The sequence below is a fragment of the Anguilla anguilla genome, chromosome 18 (assembly GCF_013347855.1).
Source record: "Anguilla anguilla isolate fAngAng1 chromosome 18, fAngAng1.pri, whole genome shotgun sequence".
Taxonomy (NCBI): Eukaryota; Metazoa; Chordata; class Actinopteri; order Anguilliformes; family Anguillidae; genus Anguilla; species Anguilla anguilla.
This window is the reverse complement of record NC_049218.1, coordinates 30113320-30132379: the sequence shown is the minus strand read 5'-3', so window position 1 is coordinate 30132379 and position 19060 is coordinate 30113320. Positions and strand designations below refer to the sequence as shown.

Sequence of the window (19060 nt, the reverse complement as noted above, 5' to 3'; positions counted from 1 at the left end):
GCTATTCCCATGATCTAGGCACTTGGCAAGGTTTTCTACATTGAGATGTATTTATGAATAAAATGTGAAGCCCAATGTAAGGAAAGAAAAAATGATGTGTGAAAAAATGATTGTGATGATGCAATGGTCAGAAAACCCACTGCTTAAAAATACACACTGATTTGGATTCAGCGACGGTCCGGCCTCACGCTGAATAACAAAGACGTGCATGCTGGAGCGTGACGTTTGAAAAGGTCGGAAAATAAATATGTCTGTCATTAAAAATCAACGGTTGAATAATTTGATGACTCCCTCTCCTGTTTATCTGTATGGGGAAAAAATGCAGTGATCCCGAGACTTTCCCACTGTTACGCTTACATGCTTCTCTGTTTGCTATCTTGCAGGTCATTCAAATAATATCTGTTAATCTGGATCAATTAATCGGCCTCACTGTCAGTCATGGAGAGCAAAGTTCAATTAAAAAATTGAACCATTTAAAGAAGTTTTGTTTTGTTTTTTCTTTTTTTCTTTTAAAATTGTTTTCTACAGAAATCTCACAAGTTAGCCCCAAAGTCTAAATGGAAAATAAACATAGTTTGACCACTTTGAAATAACATGTTTCAGTAATTTATTCACGTGTGTGTGTTTAGGTACGTATTAATGTAATACCAGCATTAATTGTTGAAAAGTGTAAAGTTGTGATATATTTGTGAGATAATATTCACCAAATGTTTACTGTAACAGATAATCAGGGTTCTCAGAACAAAAGCTCAAATCATTGTCCAGAGATATAATTACTTATTACATCTCACATGTTGTAAATATTTTGTTCACTTTTTATAGTTGCAGTTATATTCACAATAACCACTCAGTTCGGAAATACAAAGACAAGCACAATATGTGGTATTGGCAAAAATACCTTAAAATGACAGCTCACATGAAATATCCAACAGCTATTTTTTTATGAAATACAACATTACAGCATAAAAACTATTTACATAATAATGTACGTGTGGGCGTTTGCATGGTACTTCCATAAGTCGAAGCGTTGACGAAAGAGGAATAGCTTCCTTTTTGTGATAGTTCTCACATCTTTCCATTACTGTGCGTGGTTTCCAGTTGTCCATCAAAACGTTTTTAAAATACATTACACGTAGACTATGTACACACACTGCACCGTCGCGTAAAACAATTCCAAGTCTTTTAAGCCTGGCTTCCTCTTTGTAATACATTGATCTGCTCAAGTGTGTCTCTCCCAAGTGCAACACTTGCTCATCAAGAATGAACTGTTCATCTTATCAGTGTCGACAAAAAGCAGTCCGGTCGATATTTAAACCATTCGTTTTTTCTCGCCCTTACAAAGGATCTTTTTAAACGATCTCCTAAAATCGTGGTTGAATATTGTGTATATAACTGGATTTAGAGAGCTGTTGCAGTACCCAAACCAGAAAAAGAACTTAAACAGAGTTTCGGGTACGCAGTCGGCGCCACAAAAAGCGGTCAGTGAGTATGTGAAGAAAAACGGAAACCAACAGACCACAAAAACTCCTATCACCACTGCCAGAACAAAAGTGAACCGTTTTTCTCTGTTTTGGCGTCCTTTCCACCTGCTACGTCTGATGCTCCGTTCAGTCTCTTGTTTGGGGAGATTATCTCCAGGCTTGATTTGACTGATCTTGGTTTTCCCCTTACCTTTTTTCGCTTTCATGGAACACGGGTTCTTTACGTTGTGGTCGGACGATGACGACTCTTCCATGTCAACGCCATTGATTTCACCTTCTCGGACAACCGCGTTCTCTCGTGCAGCCTCTCCGTTTAACCTCTCCGGAGAGACCCTGTCGGCGAAGCCGTTATGCCTCCTCTCTGCAGGGCCGTTGTCTCTTGTACCCAGAGGAACCCTTGTTCGTTTCTTTGCGATTTGGTATATTCGAATGTACACTAGAATCATAATGATGCAGGGGGCGAAGAACGAGCCGATACTGGAGGAGATTATATACCACTGCTTGTCGTTGATCTTGCACTCCCCCGTGGTCCCCGACTTTTCCGTGGATATTAAAGGTGGAAAAGAAATGACGGCAGCGATTACCCAAACGATGAAAAGTATGCATTTTATCCTTCGTGGAGTTCGTTTCAGGTTGTATTCTATAGCTTGAGTGATGGACCAGTATCTGTCCAAACTTATGGCGCACAGATGGACAATCGATGACGTGCAAAAGAAAACGTCGAGAGCCAGGTGAATTTCACACCACACTGTGCCAAAGTACCAGCATCCCATGAGTTCCTTTGCCAGAGAGAATGGCATGACCAGGGTTGCCACCAGTATGTCTGCGGATGCCAAGGAGACTAGAAACAGATTTTGGGGCGCTCGTAAGGAGCGACTCGTAAATACAGCTATCACAACCAAGACGTTGCCAAATACTGTCAGTAGAATGAGAATTCCTACAAGAAGGCCAATCGTTAGGGCGACTGAGGTCCCAAAAGCATAGGGCAAAGTTCCGTTGGTCGCGTTGCCACACTCCATTGACCAAGCTACTTTGTTGTTTTTATGAGAGGTCTGACGAAAAAATGAAAAAAAAATGTCCACAAAATGATGTATTAAAGGTGGCATGGAAAGAGCGCACTGTTCACCATCGCTTCACAGTGATATACTATATTTGAAAGTCTCACTTTCACCTTAAAATAAAGTGTTATCATTATGCTTGAAAAGTTTGAAATTCAGCTCTGCTGCTTTTCTGACATTAAAATCAGGTCATTAAGTCCAAATATAAACTTGGAGGAGTAATCTTACCGATTTGCGTGCCAAGTCCTTAAATCCGAAAAAATCTACAACACATTGCGCAGAAACTGATTTTCTCCCGTGTCCAATAACAGACAAAAATCTCAGGTCTCGTGAATATCAAAAATCATCCGGCTGTATAACGGCAAAGTTCGGTGCGGTGAATTATTCCAGTTTTATCAAGATCCGATAAAAAAAAAGTCGCATTCAACATAACAACATCACAGCAGTCATGTAAGAATTTGTTGCTGTTGGTGGAATCGCTACTTTCTCTGTCCTGCGCGTGTAGTAGTTTCTTTTATAGTCTCAGCCTGTACTGTAGTCAGTGTTGCTTAGCACCCGGGGGTGGGCAAGAAGGCTGCGGGGTGGGGTTGGGGTTCCCACAAGCAAGTAGACGACAGTTAGCTTTTGTTAAAAAATGTATCGTCTACATGTGTCTTGTATTTGACATGTCTTTGAAGGAAAGTTAACAAACGATAAATTTAAAACGTTAAAACAACTAATAAGAATGTGCGCCTGTATATTATATTTTGTTTTATTTAACAGTCACTAAAATTAATTCTGAACTCCTTATATTACATTTTATACCTGAGTGTCAGAATAAGACGATGGCAATCTACTGTTTGGATATGTATGATTTCTTTGCTGTTCACAAAGCCTAAGAAGCAATTAGCCGAGTGACAGGCCGATAATTGTGTGCTCGTCAGGAATAAACATGCTATTTGGAACCGACTTGTAAGCGCGACCTGTGAAGCTTCCATTTCAGAACCGTGGACAGAGTGCGCGAGGGTACAGCGCCACCTATCTACAGGGCTAGATCATTGCTATTTCAATGTCAGTGTAAAAAAAAAGTCCGTACGCGCCAGTAACCCCAATTTAACCATTTTTAGTGAAACAGCAGAATTCTGTCCGTTTGTGTGTGAATTCTCACCAAAGACACTTACGTTTCTTTTAAAAGATTTATTGCGATACCCTAGCACATATCTTAAATTCAGTCACAACAAGCAACCGTACATTCGTAGATCACAGAACAGAACAAACAAAATTTAAACACAGGAAATTTTTCACTTCCTCTTCAGATAAACAGTTATAAAATTGTCTTTCTGCTCTACAATAAATAACACATGGTCCATTTCAAGTATTTGTCCAGTAAAAGCACTGAATGAAAGCTATTCTTTCGTTATCCCTGAATATCTGACCTCCTGTATTTTTGTATTGTTATGAGAGTTCATCTTTTAATCGTATGTTTGGCACTATTTGCATTGTACAGTACAGTGTCTCAATTTTCAGCTGTTTTCATAGAAAAGTGATATAAAATAAAGAAAGAAAGAATCCAAATATATGGGCAAATAATCTACCTTATAAAAACCACTTCCAACCTTTCATTTCTTATAATAAATGCACACAATTTTATTGGTATCTGTCATTAACTTCTGTTTATACTTATGTATTACTTTTAACCATGTTTACATACTCAGTGTAGTCCATGGTTGGGCTAGTAAGATCCACTTCTCTTGATATTAAACTAAAATCCTTTTTGCCAAATGTACTCATGTCTGGAGTATTCCAGGGACCCGTTTAAATCATTTAGTTTTGTAGCTTATTAAGATGTAATCACCACTGTCTAAGCTCTTCAGGAAATGACCTTGCTCCAGCAATTAAACATGTCTAGTTTGCCTCATCAAGTGAAAAATACTGATTTTGGAAAATCTGACCATGATTAAAACGAGTTGCCAATTTAAAAAATAACCTGAATAATGTTTAATCATGGCAGACATGCCCATTATGCTGTTTTTTTTTATCATGATTCCACAAAATGGCGAATGCAGTAGGACATCAAAGAGTGTCTGTCAGTAGTCGTCAGTTTGGCTCTTGGAGTGTGGGACGAGGCAAGGCTCCTCCATGTCGGCAGAGCTCGTAGGCGTGCCGTCCAAGCTCTCGGTAGCTAACAGAGCCAGGTACTTCTGCAGAGACACAAAGGGTCTCGTTAAAAGTTAAAAAGGGTAAAGGCACAATGGTGAAAATGGACAGGTGGGTAAAATGGCTGATGCATACCCAAGGAGAAAGAGACAGAGGAACACTGAGCTCACAGATGTGAGACTTTGTTGACGATAACAATAAGGTCCAATACTTCCTGGTGGTGGTAGCCCTGGAGCTAGTTCGGTTAGCGCTATATCTTATTTTTGAGCATTATTAGCTTGGTGTGACTTCACACCTGTAATGCAGGTGTTCTTCACCAAGGTTGTCCTATCCATAAATTTAACATCACTGGGAGCTAAATAATATGTGTCGTTGTCAAAAACTGATAACCTTGACAAGTTAAAGTTCACCTCAGATGTTTAAAATGTTTACATTACAACATGTGTAGTCAAAAGAGATTTTTGTTTTACTTTAATTCAGTTCTGATCACATGTCATGTTAAAATGAGACAACATGGACTCCCAACAACCATCCAGGGCAGCAGGCTGGGGGGCAAATGTGGAAGGGGGCACTGGCCGCCTTGTCAGCCCCCATCCCATACAACCCTCAACCTAATGTAATTTTTATTCACATTCTTTTAAAGGCTGGTACTGTAGCAGGGATGATAGTTTGCCATAAAACATAAATGCTTCATATGAATAATACCAGGCTCTAAAATTATTTATTCTTCCGTTGTCAATGTTAATCGCATGCCAGACTCCATCCCCTTTAAAACAAGCCGAATCATTACCATGCACCGAGTGTTATGAGAAGATATAATACGTCCTCCCATTCGCTGGTACACAGTGCATCGCTTCTTATTTAATATAATCACGGAGTGACCCGGCCTTTAAGAAAACAGCCGGAAAGTATCACAATAACGAACAGAATCAACACAAAGAAAAATACACAGAGAATACAAATTAAATTCAAATGAAAGATCCAAACATGACCCACAGGTTAATAAAGACAGCGGTCTGAGGGATAGGCAGTATTCAGTCAGGAACAATTAGAGGGAGGTGGGGAAAAAGCTGACACAGTGTTAGATATTTTGTAGCGTATGTGACACTGTAGGACACTGTGTATCAGTGTGTGATTTGAATGTAAATATGTTCTGGTAGTGAACAGTGTGTGTTCTCACCTGCAGGTTCCTGTAATGCACCGTGCTCCTACAGTGGGCAGTCTTAGCCACGTCCTCGCTGGCATAGAAGAGGCCGCACAGCTTGCAGAAAAATCCACTCCTGGGCACCACAAACTCCACTCCTGAAAACGACAGCACACCCACTCAGTGACGACTCATACAGGGGTACAGCGGAAGTACTGCCGGGCATGCTTTACAGAAGCTAATCGGCAAAAAATAGTTCTCTTCCTCTCCACCTCAGCTGATGTGTGGTGAGTGTTCTGGCGCAAAATGGCTGCCGTGCATCACCCAGGTGGGTGCTACACGTTGGTGGTGCCTGATGTGAGTTCCCACTCATCACTGTAAAGCACTCTGAGCATTTGGAAAAGCGCTGTATAAATGCAATCATTCATTCATTCATTCATTCATTCATTCATTCATTCATTCATACAGTGTTTTAATCTGCCAAAACCGTGTGCCGGAGATGAATCATAGGATCATCCCCAGTAGCACACACACACAATGAGAATATACGTCCTGATTCACAGCAAACCGTCCGTGCGAGTGAGCGTGCTCTGAACTCACCGAGCGGGATGCTGTGCTCGCTGACAGCCTTATCATGCAGGCCTATATGGTCTGCATCTGCGCTCCTGGAAGACTGATGGGGTGCATTGCAGGCATCTGAAACAGAAATCCCAGCTCAGTCCAGCAAATGCTCACCACATTAAATCGGCCGTTGACAATTCTAAAGCTAATCATTGTTCAAGTGGTAGACTAGCAGACATGACTGACTGCCAGTAATGTGAAAGATTTATCAGGTGGCGCAGGTAAAGTGATGATTGATTTTTTAATGACATGTGGAGAACTTGCAGAGTCTCCTGTCATATGGCACAAAAAGGAAAGCACCTCTCGGTGGAATGTCTCCAAAATGTTCCTCCTGGTCTTGGACTTCCTTTTCGGTTGCCTTGGTGATTTGAGCGAACTCTTTAGTTACACAGCTGACGGGGGTATCCAAAGGTTTGCTGTCCTCGTGATTAGGGAGGCAGTCCTGAGGGGGCTGGAGGTCAGCTGTGCCTGAGCCGGGACGTGGCTCCTCCGAGACAGCCACGAGATCCTGACTGAGAACGCTACTCCGATCGGAGCAGGGCTCCTCCAGCATTAAGGGTGAAACGGGTGTCTGGTCTTTCGGGTGTTCCTCGGACATTTCCTCAACGCGCTCCTGCGGAGGGGGCTTTACACTCTCCTTCAGCACGTCCCCATCCTGGACAGCCTCTCTCCCAGCGCCCCCGTCATCCACTGCCAAGGCGTCCCCCACGGCCACATTCAGGACCGCAGGCTTTTCCTGGAGTTCCGGGAGATCGGGTTCGATGATGTCGTCGTCCTCCTCCCCCACTTCGTCCACGGTCACCAGCTCCTCCATGTTCTGGGGGTACCAGCTCTCCTCCTCTATCTCGCTGTCATTCCCTCGTTCTTCTCTCTGGAAAAACAGTACATCATTGGCTCTCACCACCCTGGGTGCCAAAGATATATACCTGCTATAACAGGATGCCATAAGGCTTAAGCCACAACTTCAGAAACATGCTTGCACTGAAAAGTGGCTGTGAAATTATTTTAAAATAAGAGCACCACAGCACTTATGTTTATTAGCGTGAATTTATGCAACTTCTGAAGGTTTGTTCTTGTCTAATGGAAACAAGATTAGAAACAAGTAAATTACATATAAAAATGAATTTGTTAACTTAAAATGGCCTTTTATGAAGTCAGTAAATGAAGCAAATTCTAAATAGCTGGTCTAAATGCACATTATATTAATTGAAAACCATAGCCTAAAAGCTTCTTAGGACATCGGCTGCTTTAATAATAAAAAATAGAAAAACTTAACCAGCCAAATTAGTCACCGTTGAGCCTGAAAAGTGCTTTATGAATATTGAGAGTTTTTGCTTTCGTCTGGTTTCGAATGGAAATGAAGCTTCTTGACTTAGGGTTTCTGTCAGAACAGAAAATCACGTCTATCCGGGGCGAAACGGAAACGCGTGGGCTGGCTACGTGTTTCGAGTGCCGCGCTCATTTCAGGTTTTCAAGCTGACCTCGCTGTCTGTGTCTCTCCCAGATTCCGCCCCATCCACATCCGGCGTTCTCCTGCGGGGAGATGCCGACTGCTCCTCCGCTGGCTGCTCCACACTGGCCTCTACCTGCGAGAGGAAAGCACACTTCGCACACTGCAGGGATTCCCCTGTTTGGCAAGATCGGCTTCAGCGCTGTCATTGGCCCGTCCATTTATTTGTCAGCTAAATCAAAATTTCTTGTTCTTTAAAGCTTTAAATCAACACTCATATTAAGTGACAGTAATAACATGCTTTTTTCGTATTTACGTGGTAATAGGTCCTTGCCTGCACTTCTTTGAAAGAGTGTGGGAAGCTTTATAAACTCAGTGACAGTCTAGACAAGATGAATTTTAAAAAGTAACTCTTAGTCATTCAAAAGTAATTAAATTAACCTCAAAGTAACAAATTGAATTACTTTCTTAAAGTAACTCAATTTGTGCATTAATTAAAATCAAATTTGAGCTTTTCAAGTTTCTGAAAGCTCTAAATGTCTAGTGTGAAGAACGACCTTGATATTTTCCAGACACAAGTACAAAAGTTTTGAGATATCTTAACACAAAGTTAGATCTGCAAAATGCAGATTTATCCATGGGTTGAAAAATAATTAAGGGGGCTGACAAATCAACTTAAAACAAAGAGCTGTAAATAGTTTTAGGCAAGGGCATAGGTTTGCATATGGACAGTAGGGACATGTCCCTACCAATATTTTTGGGGGACAGAAATGTCCCTACCAATATTTGAGCGTACTTGTTCGCATTATCTTTCGAGTGAAATCATATTAGATCATTCCTCTCAGAGGCTGTCTCCAAGGCGACCAATTTAGGTATGCTTGCATTTGATTGGATGAAAGGGAGGGGGCTATCTGAAGGCTCACGTCATGTGCAAATATCATACCTACTCAGACACGGAGGAGGCGAGAGCTGACCAGTGTGCTGACAACGGTAAGATCACTTTTTAAGTCTTTCAGATGACTTAATCCCTTTCATCTATTGCCTGCACTGCACAGCACACAAATTAATTTTGTCCATGCCAACACGTTTTGTACTTTGTAGATACATGCCACCAAAAAAGAGAAGGGACATCAGGAGCTTTTTCACCACCCAGAGCGTAAGTAATAGGTAGCAAACTAACTAGCCAGTAGCCATGTTGATTTAAAATTAAAACCTGCTGGCTACTAGCTAACGTCACCAGCCTTTCCACTGTGGAAAATAATGTCAACTGAGGTGCGTTCAAGTTCAGCGAACAAGGCGAACGTTTGCAAACTAGCGTTAACTAGCAAGCTAACCCTGGCTTCTGTCATCTATAGGCTTGCAGTCAGGTTGCTAGCAGGAGTAAACATAAAATGTGCGGATATATCAAATTATGAGTTGAATCTCAGTCTAGAAATCTCACGAAATTGTCACCGTTAATGAATTTGTTTGTATGTAGGAAACACAGCAGCAGGCTAGAGAGGTAGAGCAGGCTGATGAGGAAACAGGTGCATCTTCAGGGTTTCAGGTGAGGTCCTAATTATGAATTATAGTTTGGAATTATAGGGAGGCATCAGCATAAAGTTAGTCTTAGAATTTTTAGCAAGTTGGTTTCATAAGATCCTATTCACTCAATATTTAAAGTTGCCCTCAAAAATAAATGGGACCCCAAGTTTAACCATATGTTTGTATCTTATTCATCAATGCATCATTTTATTGCACATAGGAAACTCAGAAATAAAGTGAAGATGGCAAGTCCAACCATGTAGAGCAGGTCATATACAGCCAGGGTAGATTAGCGGGTCTGTCAGCGCCAGCATGAAAGATATCGTTTATAAAGTTTCGGTTAGCTAACGTTAACCAGGAAGGGCTGGATCAGCAGGTAGCTAGTTAGCTATCAAAGTCAGGTTTATTTATCATTACAAACCATATGCTGTACACGATGTAGCGAAACTTTGGGGGGGGGGGGGGGGGGGTTTGATGTGTTCCTACCAATGTTGAGACCAAACCTACACCCTTGGTTTTAAGTGTTTTTGGATACGTTATAGAGAATTTCAGCACTAATGTAATAATCATTACTAATCACTAATGTACCTGACTTTCAGATTCTTCCTCCTGATTCCTGATTTCCTGATTTGGCCTCTGCTTCCTGCTCCACCCCCTGACGGGTGACCCCAGCTTCCTGTCATCCGGGGTCCTAGCGGAAACCTCAGGGCTCCCTGACGCAGTCAGCCAAGCCCTGTGGGGCCCCTCCCCATCTCTTCTCTTAGCTCTCCCCTCGCTGTGCTGGTGATGCGGTCTGGGAGACCAGTCGGCCATTTTGTAAAAGTCCTCCTCTTTGTTCCGGTAAGGCGAGGCCCGGTCCTGAGGGCTGCTCCTGGGGTACCTCTCTCTGCTCCCCCTCCGGACGCCCGTCCTCCCCTCAGGCGCCCAGGGGCCCCACCGGTCGGGCCCTTTGGGGCGGGGCTTCCTCGGGTCCTGGGGCCAGCCCTCGCCCAGCGGGTCCTCGTTCCTCCAGCAGGCTCGTTCCTCCTCCCGCTCCTCCTCCCAGCGGCCGCGCGGGGACCAGTCCCAGGGGGCCCCCGCCCCGTTGGGCCGCTCGCCCCGGCGCGCGCCCGGGGGGCTGTGGGCGGAGCCGCAGGAGGCGTAGCCGGGACTGTGGGGGGGCCGCGGGCTCAGGGTGCGAGGGATGGGGCTGCGAGACCTGGCCCGCTCCTGCGGGTAGCTATGGGAACAGCCGAATCAAATACAGATCCGCCTGTCAAAAACCCCCCCTTTCTGCCCCCCCAGCCAGCCCAATGACCATTACCTTGGGATCGGTTGGTGTTCAGCTCCATTTCAATTCAGTGAATTCAGGAAATAAAATTGAATTCAAATATTCAATTTTCCATATATGGAATTTTCAGTTAATTCATCGAATTTCAATGGATTTCCTGAATTGACTACAAGGAAATAGAAATGACCCCATCCCAGTCCTGGCGGTGGATGGGATTCAACTGTCAAAAATACTTAATTTAGACTTAAAAATGAATGCAAGTTTATGTTTCCTTTTCCCTATTAAAAATAAATTCCAATACTTCCAGTAAGTAAAAGTTAAATGTGATCGAATCTAGGCTTGGGTCTGCTTGGGGTGTCTTTGTAGGTATATAAAGATTTGGCATGTATTCCAAAGTGTATTAATTATTGCTGCTTTAACAAATTCCTGTTTTCTAAATGCCTATTTACTCTTAGCTGTACAACTTTTTTCTTGAAGAAAACATGACATTGACATGTTATGACATTGTTAAAATTCATCCTGTTTCAAAACCAAATTGAGATATTATAATGAAAACTATCAAGAGACACAATATTATGTGAAACAGTGACACTCTTTTTTGTTTTTTGTTTTAGAACATAAGATGATCGTTTATTAATGGGTGCATTTCAGTGATAGTGAAGCAAGGTAAAGTTTGTGTTGCTGAAATTTCACACAGATGTTCTTACCATTCAACCTCCTCTCTCTCTCTCTGGGAGTTAATATCCTGGATGATGGATTCCACGTCCTTCCCTGGTTTCTGCATGTGCAGATACAGAAATGAGAGTTTTACACTTTGAGGGTACTTATATCAAATGAAATGATGGTGAATGTCTTGTTATGGCTTGTTGTGGACATTATCTTCATATTCACATTTTGCTTCATGGTTTTAGGCTAGGACAGTTAACTAATTAGTGCATTGATGATGCAGCCAGGCCTGACACTGTTACTTGAGTGGATGCTGTTATATAAGAACTAAATGCCAGGGAATGAATCTAACCCCAGTTCCAGGCCTACCTTGAGCTGCAGCTCTTGGTATCTCTTGGAAATCCGGATGAGGAGCTTCTGGTCGTTAATCGTGGCCGGATTCAGCTGGTAATACTGGGCCATCGCCTGTGCCGCCTCCACGAAGGCCATTTCCAGGAAAGCCTGTGGGGAACATTCACAGATTAGCAAATTAAAGAGCTTCTAAAACCCTAACGAGTTCCCAGCAGAAGTTTCTCAGAGCTCGCGACCGCTTTACAGCTTTATGGCTTCACTATCAACTTTCACGGGAGAAAGATATCTCAGTATTTTCTGGTCTGTGACTTTTACAGCGTGACTTTATTAAGGAAATATTTACGACTCTGTTCATGACACCATGACCGCCACCAAGGGGAGGGGGACACACACGATAATGTAAATCGATATTTTATTCCTCGTGGACTCCATGTGAAAGATTAATTCAAGTTGAATTAATTGTGTCGTAAAGAGGAAGTGATTATGTCAGTGCAGCGTTTGGGCAGGCTGAGAATCCCCACCCATAGTCTGTCAGTACCTGGTGGGTGGACCGCATTAGGATGTAATTGGTCACTTTGCCGAACGGAAGGCCCAGGTTGATGACATCATTCTCGGTGCAGCTGCCCTCGGGAAGGTTGCAGATGTGCACCACTCGGCTGCTCAAGTGGGGCTTTCTCTGCGGAAACTAAACGGGAGAAGTCGGCTTTTAAGATAAATGCAAAAAAATAATTGCTTTAGAATAACCAATATGGCTACTGAGGAATGGTTTGTGAGCAGAAAAGAGCCACAGGCACATAGACAGCTTGTTCCATTTGTTCTGACTTATTTTTTTCTTACATGTTCCACTAATTTTGATCGGCTACAGATTAAACAGAGATTGACCTAAATTTACCAAGTGTAATTTGTGCTAATATGCAATCAAATAGCCACACTTTGGAAGCACAGTTCTTACCCATATAATGTAGAGTTACGAAATATGGGACATAAGTGAATCTTTTTACAATTAACTAATTTTCCTCAAGGAACCATAAAGTCTAACATACTGGATAATCTTGGATTCATTTAGGACGTTTTTGATAAAATTGTTTCATAACGTTTCCTCCCAGACTATTTGACATTTATTACACATTTGCTCAATGTATTTGCCTCTTTAAAATGTATTTAAAAAAAGAAAAAGTTGTCCTGCCAGAAACATAAACTTGCAGCCTAAAAATCAACAGATCTGGGACTGATCTGACTCACTGGGTCACCATGGACTGCTTGTACATTCACTGGCTTTATCGTGGCTGTAAGTGCTTGGTCCTCACAATTGCTTCTTGCAGCTATATTTTAGCCATTTTGTTCAAAAGGAAAAAAAAGCATTACAGGACTGTTCCACAATACATTTTGCATTGATTAAATACATTTCCAGATACTTAATTGGCTACATTTGCCAGATACTTGATTGGCTACATTTGCCAGGTACTTACTTGATTGGCTACATTTAAAAATTTCAGCTGTTGTAAATCTTGTAAAACAAAAAGAATTAGAAAAATTAAGAATTACTGTTATGACACATATGACTGGTCAGAACTGCTTGATGTTGTCTTGCAGCGTAATGATAATACTGTAGAGGCACTGGCTCAGAATTCAAAACCAACAGACCGAGCTGCCACTGCAGGGAACCTAATCTGCCCCGCTAATACTCTCTGACCTATAAATATGTGAGCTGTAAAACATCCTGACAATGCTAATGAGCGCTCGGCCGCTTAACACGTCACCCGACCCCCAGGGGGCACGCGCGGTCTGCCACCCGTCCGTTTGAATCGCCAAGTATAGCAAGCGCGGCTGCTCGGCGACCCGACTTCCTGCGCGGCCCGCGAAAGCTTACACCGCCACGCGGGGCCGTGTCAGCGTGGGGGCGATCGTATGCACCCCACCCCCACCCCCACCCCCACCCCAACAACAGCTGACAAACCACCCGAAAGAAGTTACCATTTATCAAAATCAAAAAACCAAGGTCTCTCAAATAGCTTATTTAAGGTTTCTTAAATAATTGCGAACATGTAATGGCCAAGAATTCTTGCAAATTTGACATCATTTCTATACAATTTGAATCTTTTTGAATTATTATTACAAATGTTCTGGAGCATAGATGGGACATTTTCTGGGAGAGCCTCTGCTAAAATCCATGTTTTTGAACGCTACAACATTTTAATAATTGCGCCAAAGACAAAGCCCGTCTGTTACCACCTGGAAACTGTCAGCATGGCTTTGTTTTGTGTTTCTTGTTTGTGTAAAACAATATTTCCATTTGTATTGGCGGGGCGCTTAATTCAAGGTTTTTCATTTCTGCAACCGTACCTCGCGGACGAGGACGTGTGCTTCCGTGTTACAGAAGAAGAGGTCTTTATCAAACGCTAATCCTCTAATAGCCCGAGAGCCGGACTGACTTCCTCTCTTTAATTGTCTCTGGCACGCCACCCCACATCACAGGCTTCAGACGCTGAAGTGATAACCTCATTATCGGGTTCACGTGAGGGCCACACGCACAGACGTTCTGCGGGGAGAAGAGGCCACACCGTGCTTCCCGGAGCCCAGCACAAAGAGACATAAATAACAGGCACAGCTCAGCTCCTATATACCCTTAAAATACACCCATGAGAACGAGAGCCATCCTGGGTATCTGACTGCACAATAAAACAGTTTTACTATAATGGAAGCTAACTTAAATCAACTCCCAGCTGGTAAACGGTCGGCCACTCTGTGGAGAAGGTTGAGTTCCCGCAGTCACTAAACTGCTGACATGATTGTGTTGCTCCGGGCCCTACCCTATCGAACAGTAAACAGACCTGTGTTCACTGTCAGACACTCTGTACCGTAAATGACATGTGATTTATGAGCAGCATTGCGCTGCGAGAGCATTTGAGGATGCGGAGAAGTCTTCTCCACACGGCTCCACGAGCTCCAGATATCTTCAGCGCGTCGAAAACGTAATGAATACAGCAGCTAGCGGAGGTCACGCTAATGCCGGGATGGCTAACGGGAGCCTGCATGGGGCTGGCCAGACGTGTGTGACTCCCCCCGTCCTTATTGACAGCGAAAAGCCAAAAAACTCATTTTTAAAATAAACGTGTCTTATTCTTCAGGAACAGAAATGTAAGGGTGGGAAACATCGTAAGCATCAAGGACACGATGATGAAATGAGACTAATGATATACGGACAGGGCTGATGCAAAGAAGCGCAATCAGTCTAACAAACAGTGTGTTTAAAATCTTGCTTCAGCCTCATCTCCAAGAGCATAGAGCTCTGGGGAAAGAACAGGGAAGGGCACACACAACCGTTACACGTGAGACGCTTCTTCTGCGCTTTTATGAAGGTTCTGTCCAAAATGATAAATGAAACCGGAAAGCAAATCTTACTGCCAAATATATATTTATTTCAATTAGATTTTTAAAAAATATGTTTGCCAAATATACAATATCATAATATAACATATAAAAATTCAGTATTATTTTTTTGTTGCTGGGAAAGCCCCTTGTGATGTGGTACCTGAGCTCTTAAGTGGTGGAGTTGCTGTATGTCATGTACACACAAGGTCACACGGTCTGTAAGACGGAGTGTAGCACAGTGGGTAAGGAACTGGGCTTGTAACCAAAAGGCCACAGGTTCGATTCCCGGGTAGGACACTGCCGTGGTACCCTTGAGCAAGGTACTTAACCGAAATTGCTTCAGTATATATCCAGCTGTATAAATGGATATAATGTAAAAATGCTATGTAAAAAGTTGTGTAAGTCACTCTGGATAAGAGTGTCTGCTAAATGCCTGTAATGTAATGTAATGTCTGGGTGGGTGGGTGGGTGGGTGGGGGGGGCAGCAGACATCTCATCCCCCCCACCCCCCAGCAGCATTCCTGTTTGTTTATTTAATGTCATATAACTGTCGGTACAAGTAGGTGCTGACCACAGTAATTGGCAAACTCTGCACCCAAATGCTGAAGCCAGCTTCTGTAGAGACCCATAGATCGCATTGCAGTCATTTGAGCTTACAGTATACCTAACTCCTGGACTGCCAGTGCAAGCACTTTCGATCTATGTACATGCTAGCAGTTTGAATGGTTGTCTATCTGCAGGCCAGTAGAAATGATCCTTTTCCCATGCATAAATAATTAGAATGGGTATTTCTTCTGAAAATTCCTTCTAAATCACAGTGTTCATTTTGACAAGAAATGGTGATTTAGTTTTAGTCATAATCCTCAGACTAAATTGTATTTTAGTCTTAGTCAAATTTTAGTCATTTGAATATAGTTAGATTTAGTCTACTTTAATTATACGAAAAGTAGTTTTAATTGATGTAAACTAATAGTTTTATTGTAATTTCAATGAATTCCAATGTATTTTCTTTTCATAGCAATGCTGTAAGAAATCATTACTGAGTGACATTTATACACAGGTGATAATCAATAAAATTAATTCCAACAATCCAGCTCTTGTTATTATTACAGAGTATCTAAAAGGGTTTGAAAATTCACTATTTGCTGGCATCTCCTGTCGGAACTCTCTTCAGATAGCATTTATCCGACTACATCTTACACGTGATGTGATCTCAGAGGTAAATACTGTAAGGTAATAACTTCATCTTATGGGAAAAAGGAACTTCTATATATTTCATTGACTAATAGTGCTAGCTACACACATTAGGTTATAGTATCATATTACTAATAGATGGATATTGAATAATTCAAAGAATAAAAAGAAAAGTGAATTGACAAAAAATATTAACTCTCCAATACTTTAAACAAACAATCACCCGGCAGCATCAAATCGGCTTAGGCTACATACAAGTCACAGCACGCTTAACGTCAGGAAGGCTGTTAGGTTGGGCATACTACACTGTGAGGCTTTTCAGTTGATGACAGCTCATGGTATACAATTAAATCACCCAGCCATATATGTCCAGATCCCATGATTTAGGTGCTAACACTCTACAACAGTGATCGTTAGGTCATAAAGATCAGAGACTCTTCTGTCATATCTTTATGTACAGAATTTAGAATGTGTTTTCCATAGAATTTCACACCACTTACTTGTCCCATCGGTTGTCAAGCACTAAAATTAGATTTCCTGGTTTTGAAGTGATTGCCATTATTTTTTTATTTTTTTATTTTTTTTACTGTGCCTCCAAGTTAAATACTAAGATATTGAGTGACTAAAAGATTGATGAAATCACATCCACCAGACAGAAGGATGTTATGGGCCCTAACATTAGAACACGTATGTTATGGTAGCAGCATTTTGATGAAAGGACTCATAAATATTGCAGCCTTAAAGGGAAGTAAATAGGCTTTATACAAGGTCATCTATCACTAAATGTTCCAGCTCATCCTCTACACGGGTTTCCCAACAAAACCCAAATAGGGACATGATTCACACTAAAAGAAGGAGACCCATACTGGAATAGCCTATATAAACAGCTATGCTTGTGACCAAAAACAGCTGACATTTATTTGTCAAGAGCTTGCCCTCTGGCTTAGGTTTCTTGCTTGTCCTGTATCAAAACCCATCACCATATTATCACAAAATATCGTCCATAAATGTGTCAGGCTTCAGCAGGAAGGATTTCTTCCATGCAGTGCATGTGATCTACCAAGACAAATGCCATTTGTTTACACTCATAAATAAAGAAAATGGCTACTTACTGTCTGAGGAAAAGCACAACCAAAAAATAAGAATAAAAATTGTGTAAACCTTCTGCAATGCATGAAATAACCATTAAAATAAACTATTTCAAATTATAAAATGGTTCGATATGAATTATACAAACATCTATGTAATGAAAGTGATGAATATCAACTCAAATGTTCCAAGAAACATTATCTCACAAAACAAGCATCCACTATAAGTGTATACTTCATTCTTTATTCATATAGTCATTGTGACTCACACTGTGAGTTCATTACGATGATATACAAAATCAAATTTGGGTCCCATTCAGAGAGAAGTGCCCCCAGCTCACCCCTCATACTTTACCCATCTCTCTTAAACCCATCAGCACTTCGTTTAAAAAGGGATTCAGTGAGATCGTCAGCATTGAATCTGTAAATATTACAGAATGCATTAAAACTGAGGTAAAACTGGGGTTTGTTTGCAGCTGAAGTCTTAACTAGAAAGGAAATCCCCTAACAGTGTGCAGTAATTTAGTAACTTGCTGCATATGTAAAAGCCATACTATCTGAGAAAAGGCAGCCTGTTTATGTGTTCTGTACTGTAGGTATAGGGGTCATGGGCACAGAAGCTCTTTGTGACATCACTCCCTGGCCACTGATTGACAGGAGACTCATGATGAGTTTTGTCCTAAACAGTGCACATCTGCAGTTGTTCTACAAAAACAACTCATTTATTTGATGTGAACATTTTGTCAGTTTGGTCAAGGTTATGAAGCTCATGCAAATTATAATAACAGAGTTCTTTTTTTCTATTATCTACCACAGTAGTCAACTCATCTGTAAAGTATAAGTGGGAAAAAAAAATTCTATGCAGTTTAATCCATAAAAATATGTAAAGTACCAAAAAAACTGAATAGCAGCAATTTATTAATGCTTTGGTATCACTATTGTTTGTTGAAATGTTGCAAATTTTGTTTACAATGAAATCCATTTACAAGTCTTTTTTGAAAAATAAATTTTGCCCTTGACAAAAAAGCAACATGAATTTACCCATGCAAGAATAACAAAATCAATTTCCTTTTGATGAAAATCGTTTTGTGTTATTCTCAAGGCAGAAGGCCACCATTTTGTGAATGGCTTGCATCTGAGACTATTTCTCACTCAGAATGAATGCAATTCTTCTGATCCTTTCTTTTTTATGTTGCAGAGCCCCTACCCCTGTTTTCAGAGCAACTCATCGTGATTGAGAGCAACATTGCTGACCTTTGACCCTGCTTGAGGTGATGTAAATCCATTTCCTGTCAAATCCTGTGTTTTCATTGGTGCAGTAGACAAATACATAGGGTTGGGTGCCAGGGATGTGTCTGAAAGAAAAAATATTGCATGATAAATGATGGATATAAATGTTCCGATTTATTTTATCATTCAAAGGTGAAACCTGTATTGTGCCTGTAACCTGTATATAAAATATCTTTTGTTTATGATAAACCTGACAGGGTTAAATCATGTCACAAATCATAAAAACAAAAAGCAAGATGGCTCTTTTTTCTATACTCTGAGTTCCTGATTAAATATATTTTAGTTTTTAATACAGTAATGATAGCAATTGTTCATAGCAAAGTCATCTTGCATTTTACCAACCATTTATTTTTTTACCATCCTATTAATTTACTTTAATGGTACATAGAAGAACACATAGTTTAAATATTTATTT

General features: G+C 41.3%; 2 protein-coding genes across 2 annotated transcripts in view; both read right to left on the bottom strand.

Moving 5' to 3' along the window:
• Positions 1-587: 587 nt before the first annotated feature.
• Positions 588-3023, bottom strand: LOC118217781 (alpha-2A adrenergic receptor-like). Its single transcript, XM_035399794.1, has one exon. It carries the CDS (start codon positions 2585-2587, stop codon positions 1310-1312), a length of 1278 nt encoding a protein of 425 aa, XP_035255685.1. The 5' UTR covers positions 2588-3023; the 3' UTR covers positions 588-1309.
• A 711-nt stretch (positions 3024-3734) lies between these two features.
• LOC118217774 (RNA-binding protein 20-like) overlaps positions 3735-19060 on the bottom strand; it is a 36448-nt gene continuing 21122 nt past the window's right edge. The window contains exons 5-14 of the mRNA XM_035399786.1: positions 18610-18710; positions 12240-12386; positions 11720-11851; positions 11392-11462; positions 10003-10633; positions 7922-8026; positions 6741-7311; positions 6420-6515; positions 5856-5977; positions 3735-4719 (exon numbers count right to left, since the gene is read on the bottom strand). Of these exons, the coding sequence (XP_035255677.1) occupies positions 4606-4719; positions 5856-5977; positions 6420-6515; positions 6741-7311; positions 7922-8026; positions 10003-10633; positions 11392-11462; positions 11720-11851; positions 12240-12386; positions 18610-18710 (2090 nt within the window). The 3' untranslated portion in view covers positions 3735-4605. The remainder of the gene's footprint in view (positions 4720-5855; positions 5978-6419; positions 6516-6740; positions 7312-7921; positions 8027-10002; positions 10634-11391; positions 11463-11719; positions 11852-12239; positions 12387-18609; positions 18711-19060) is intronic.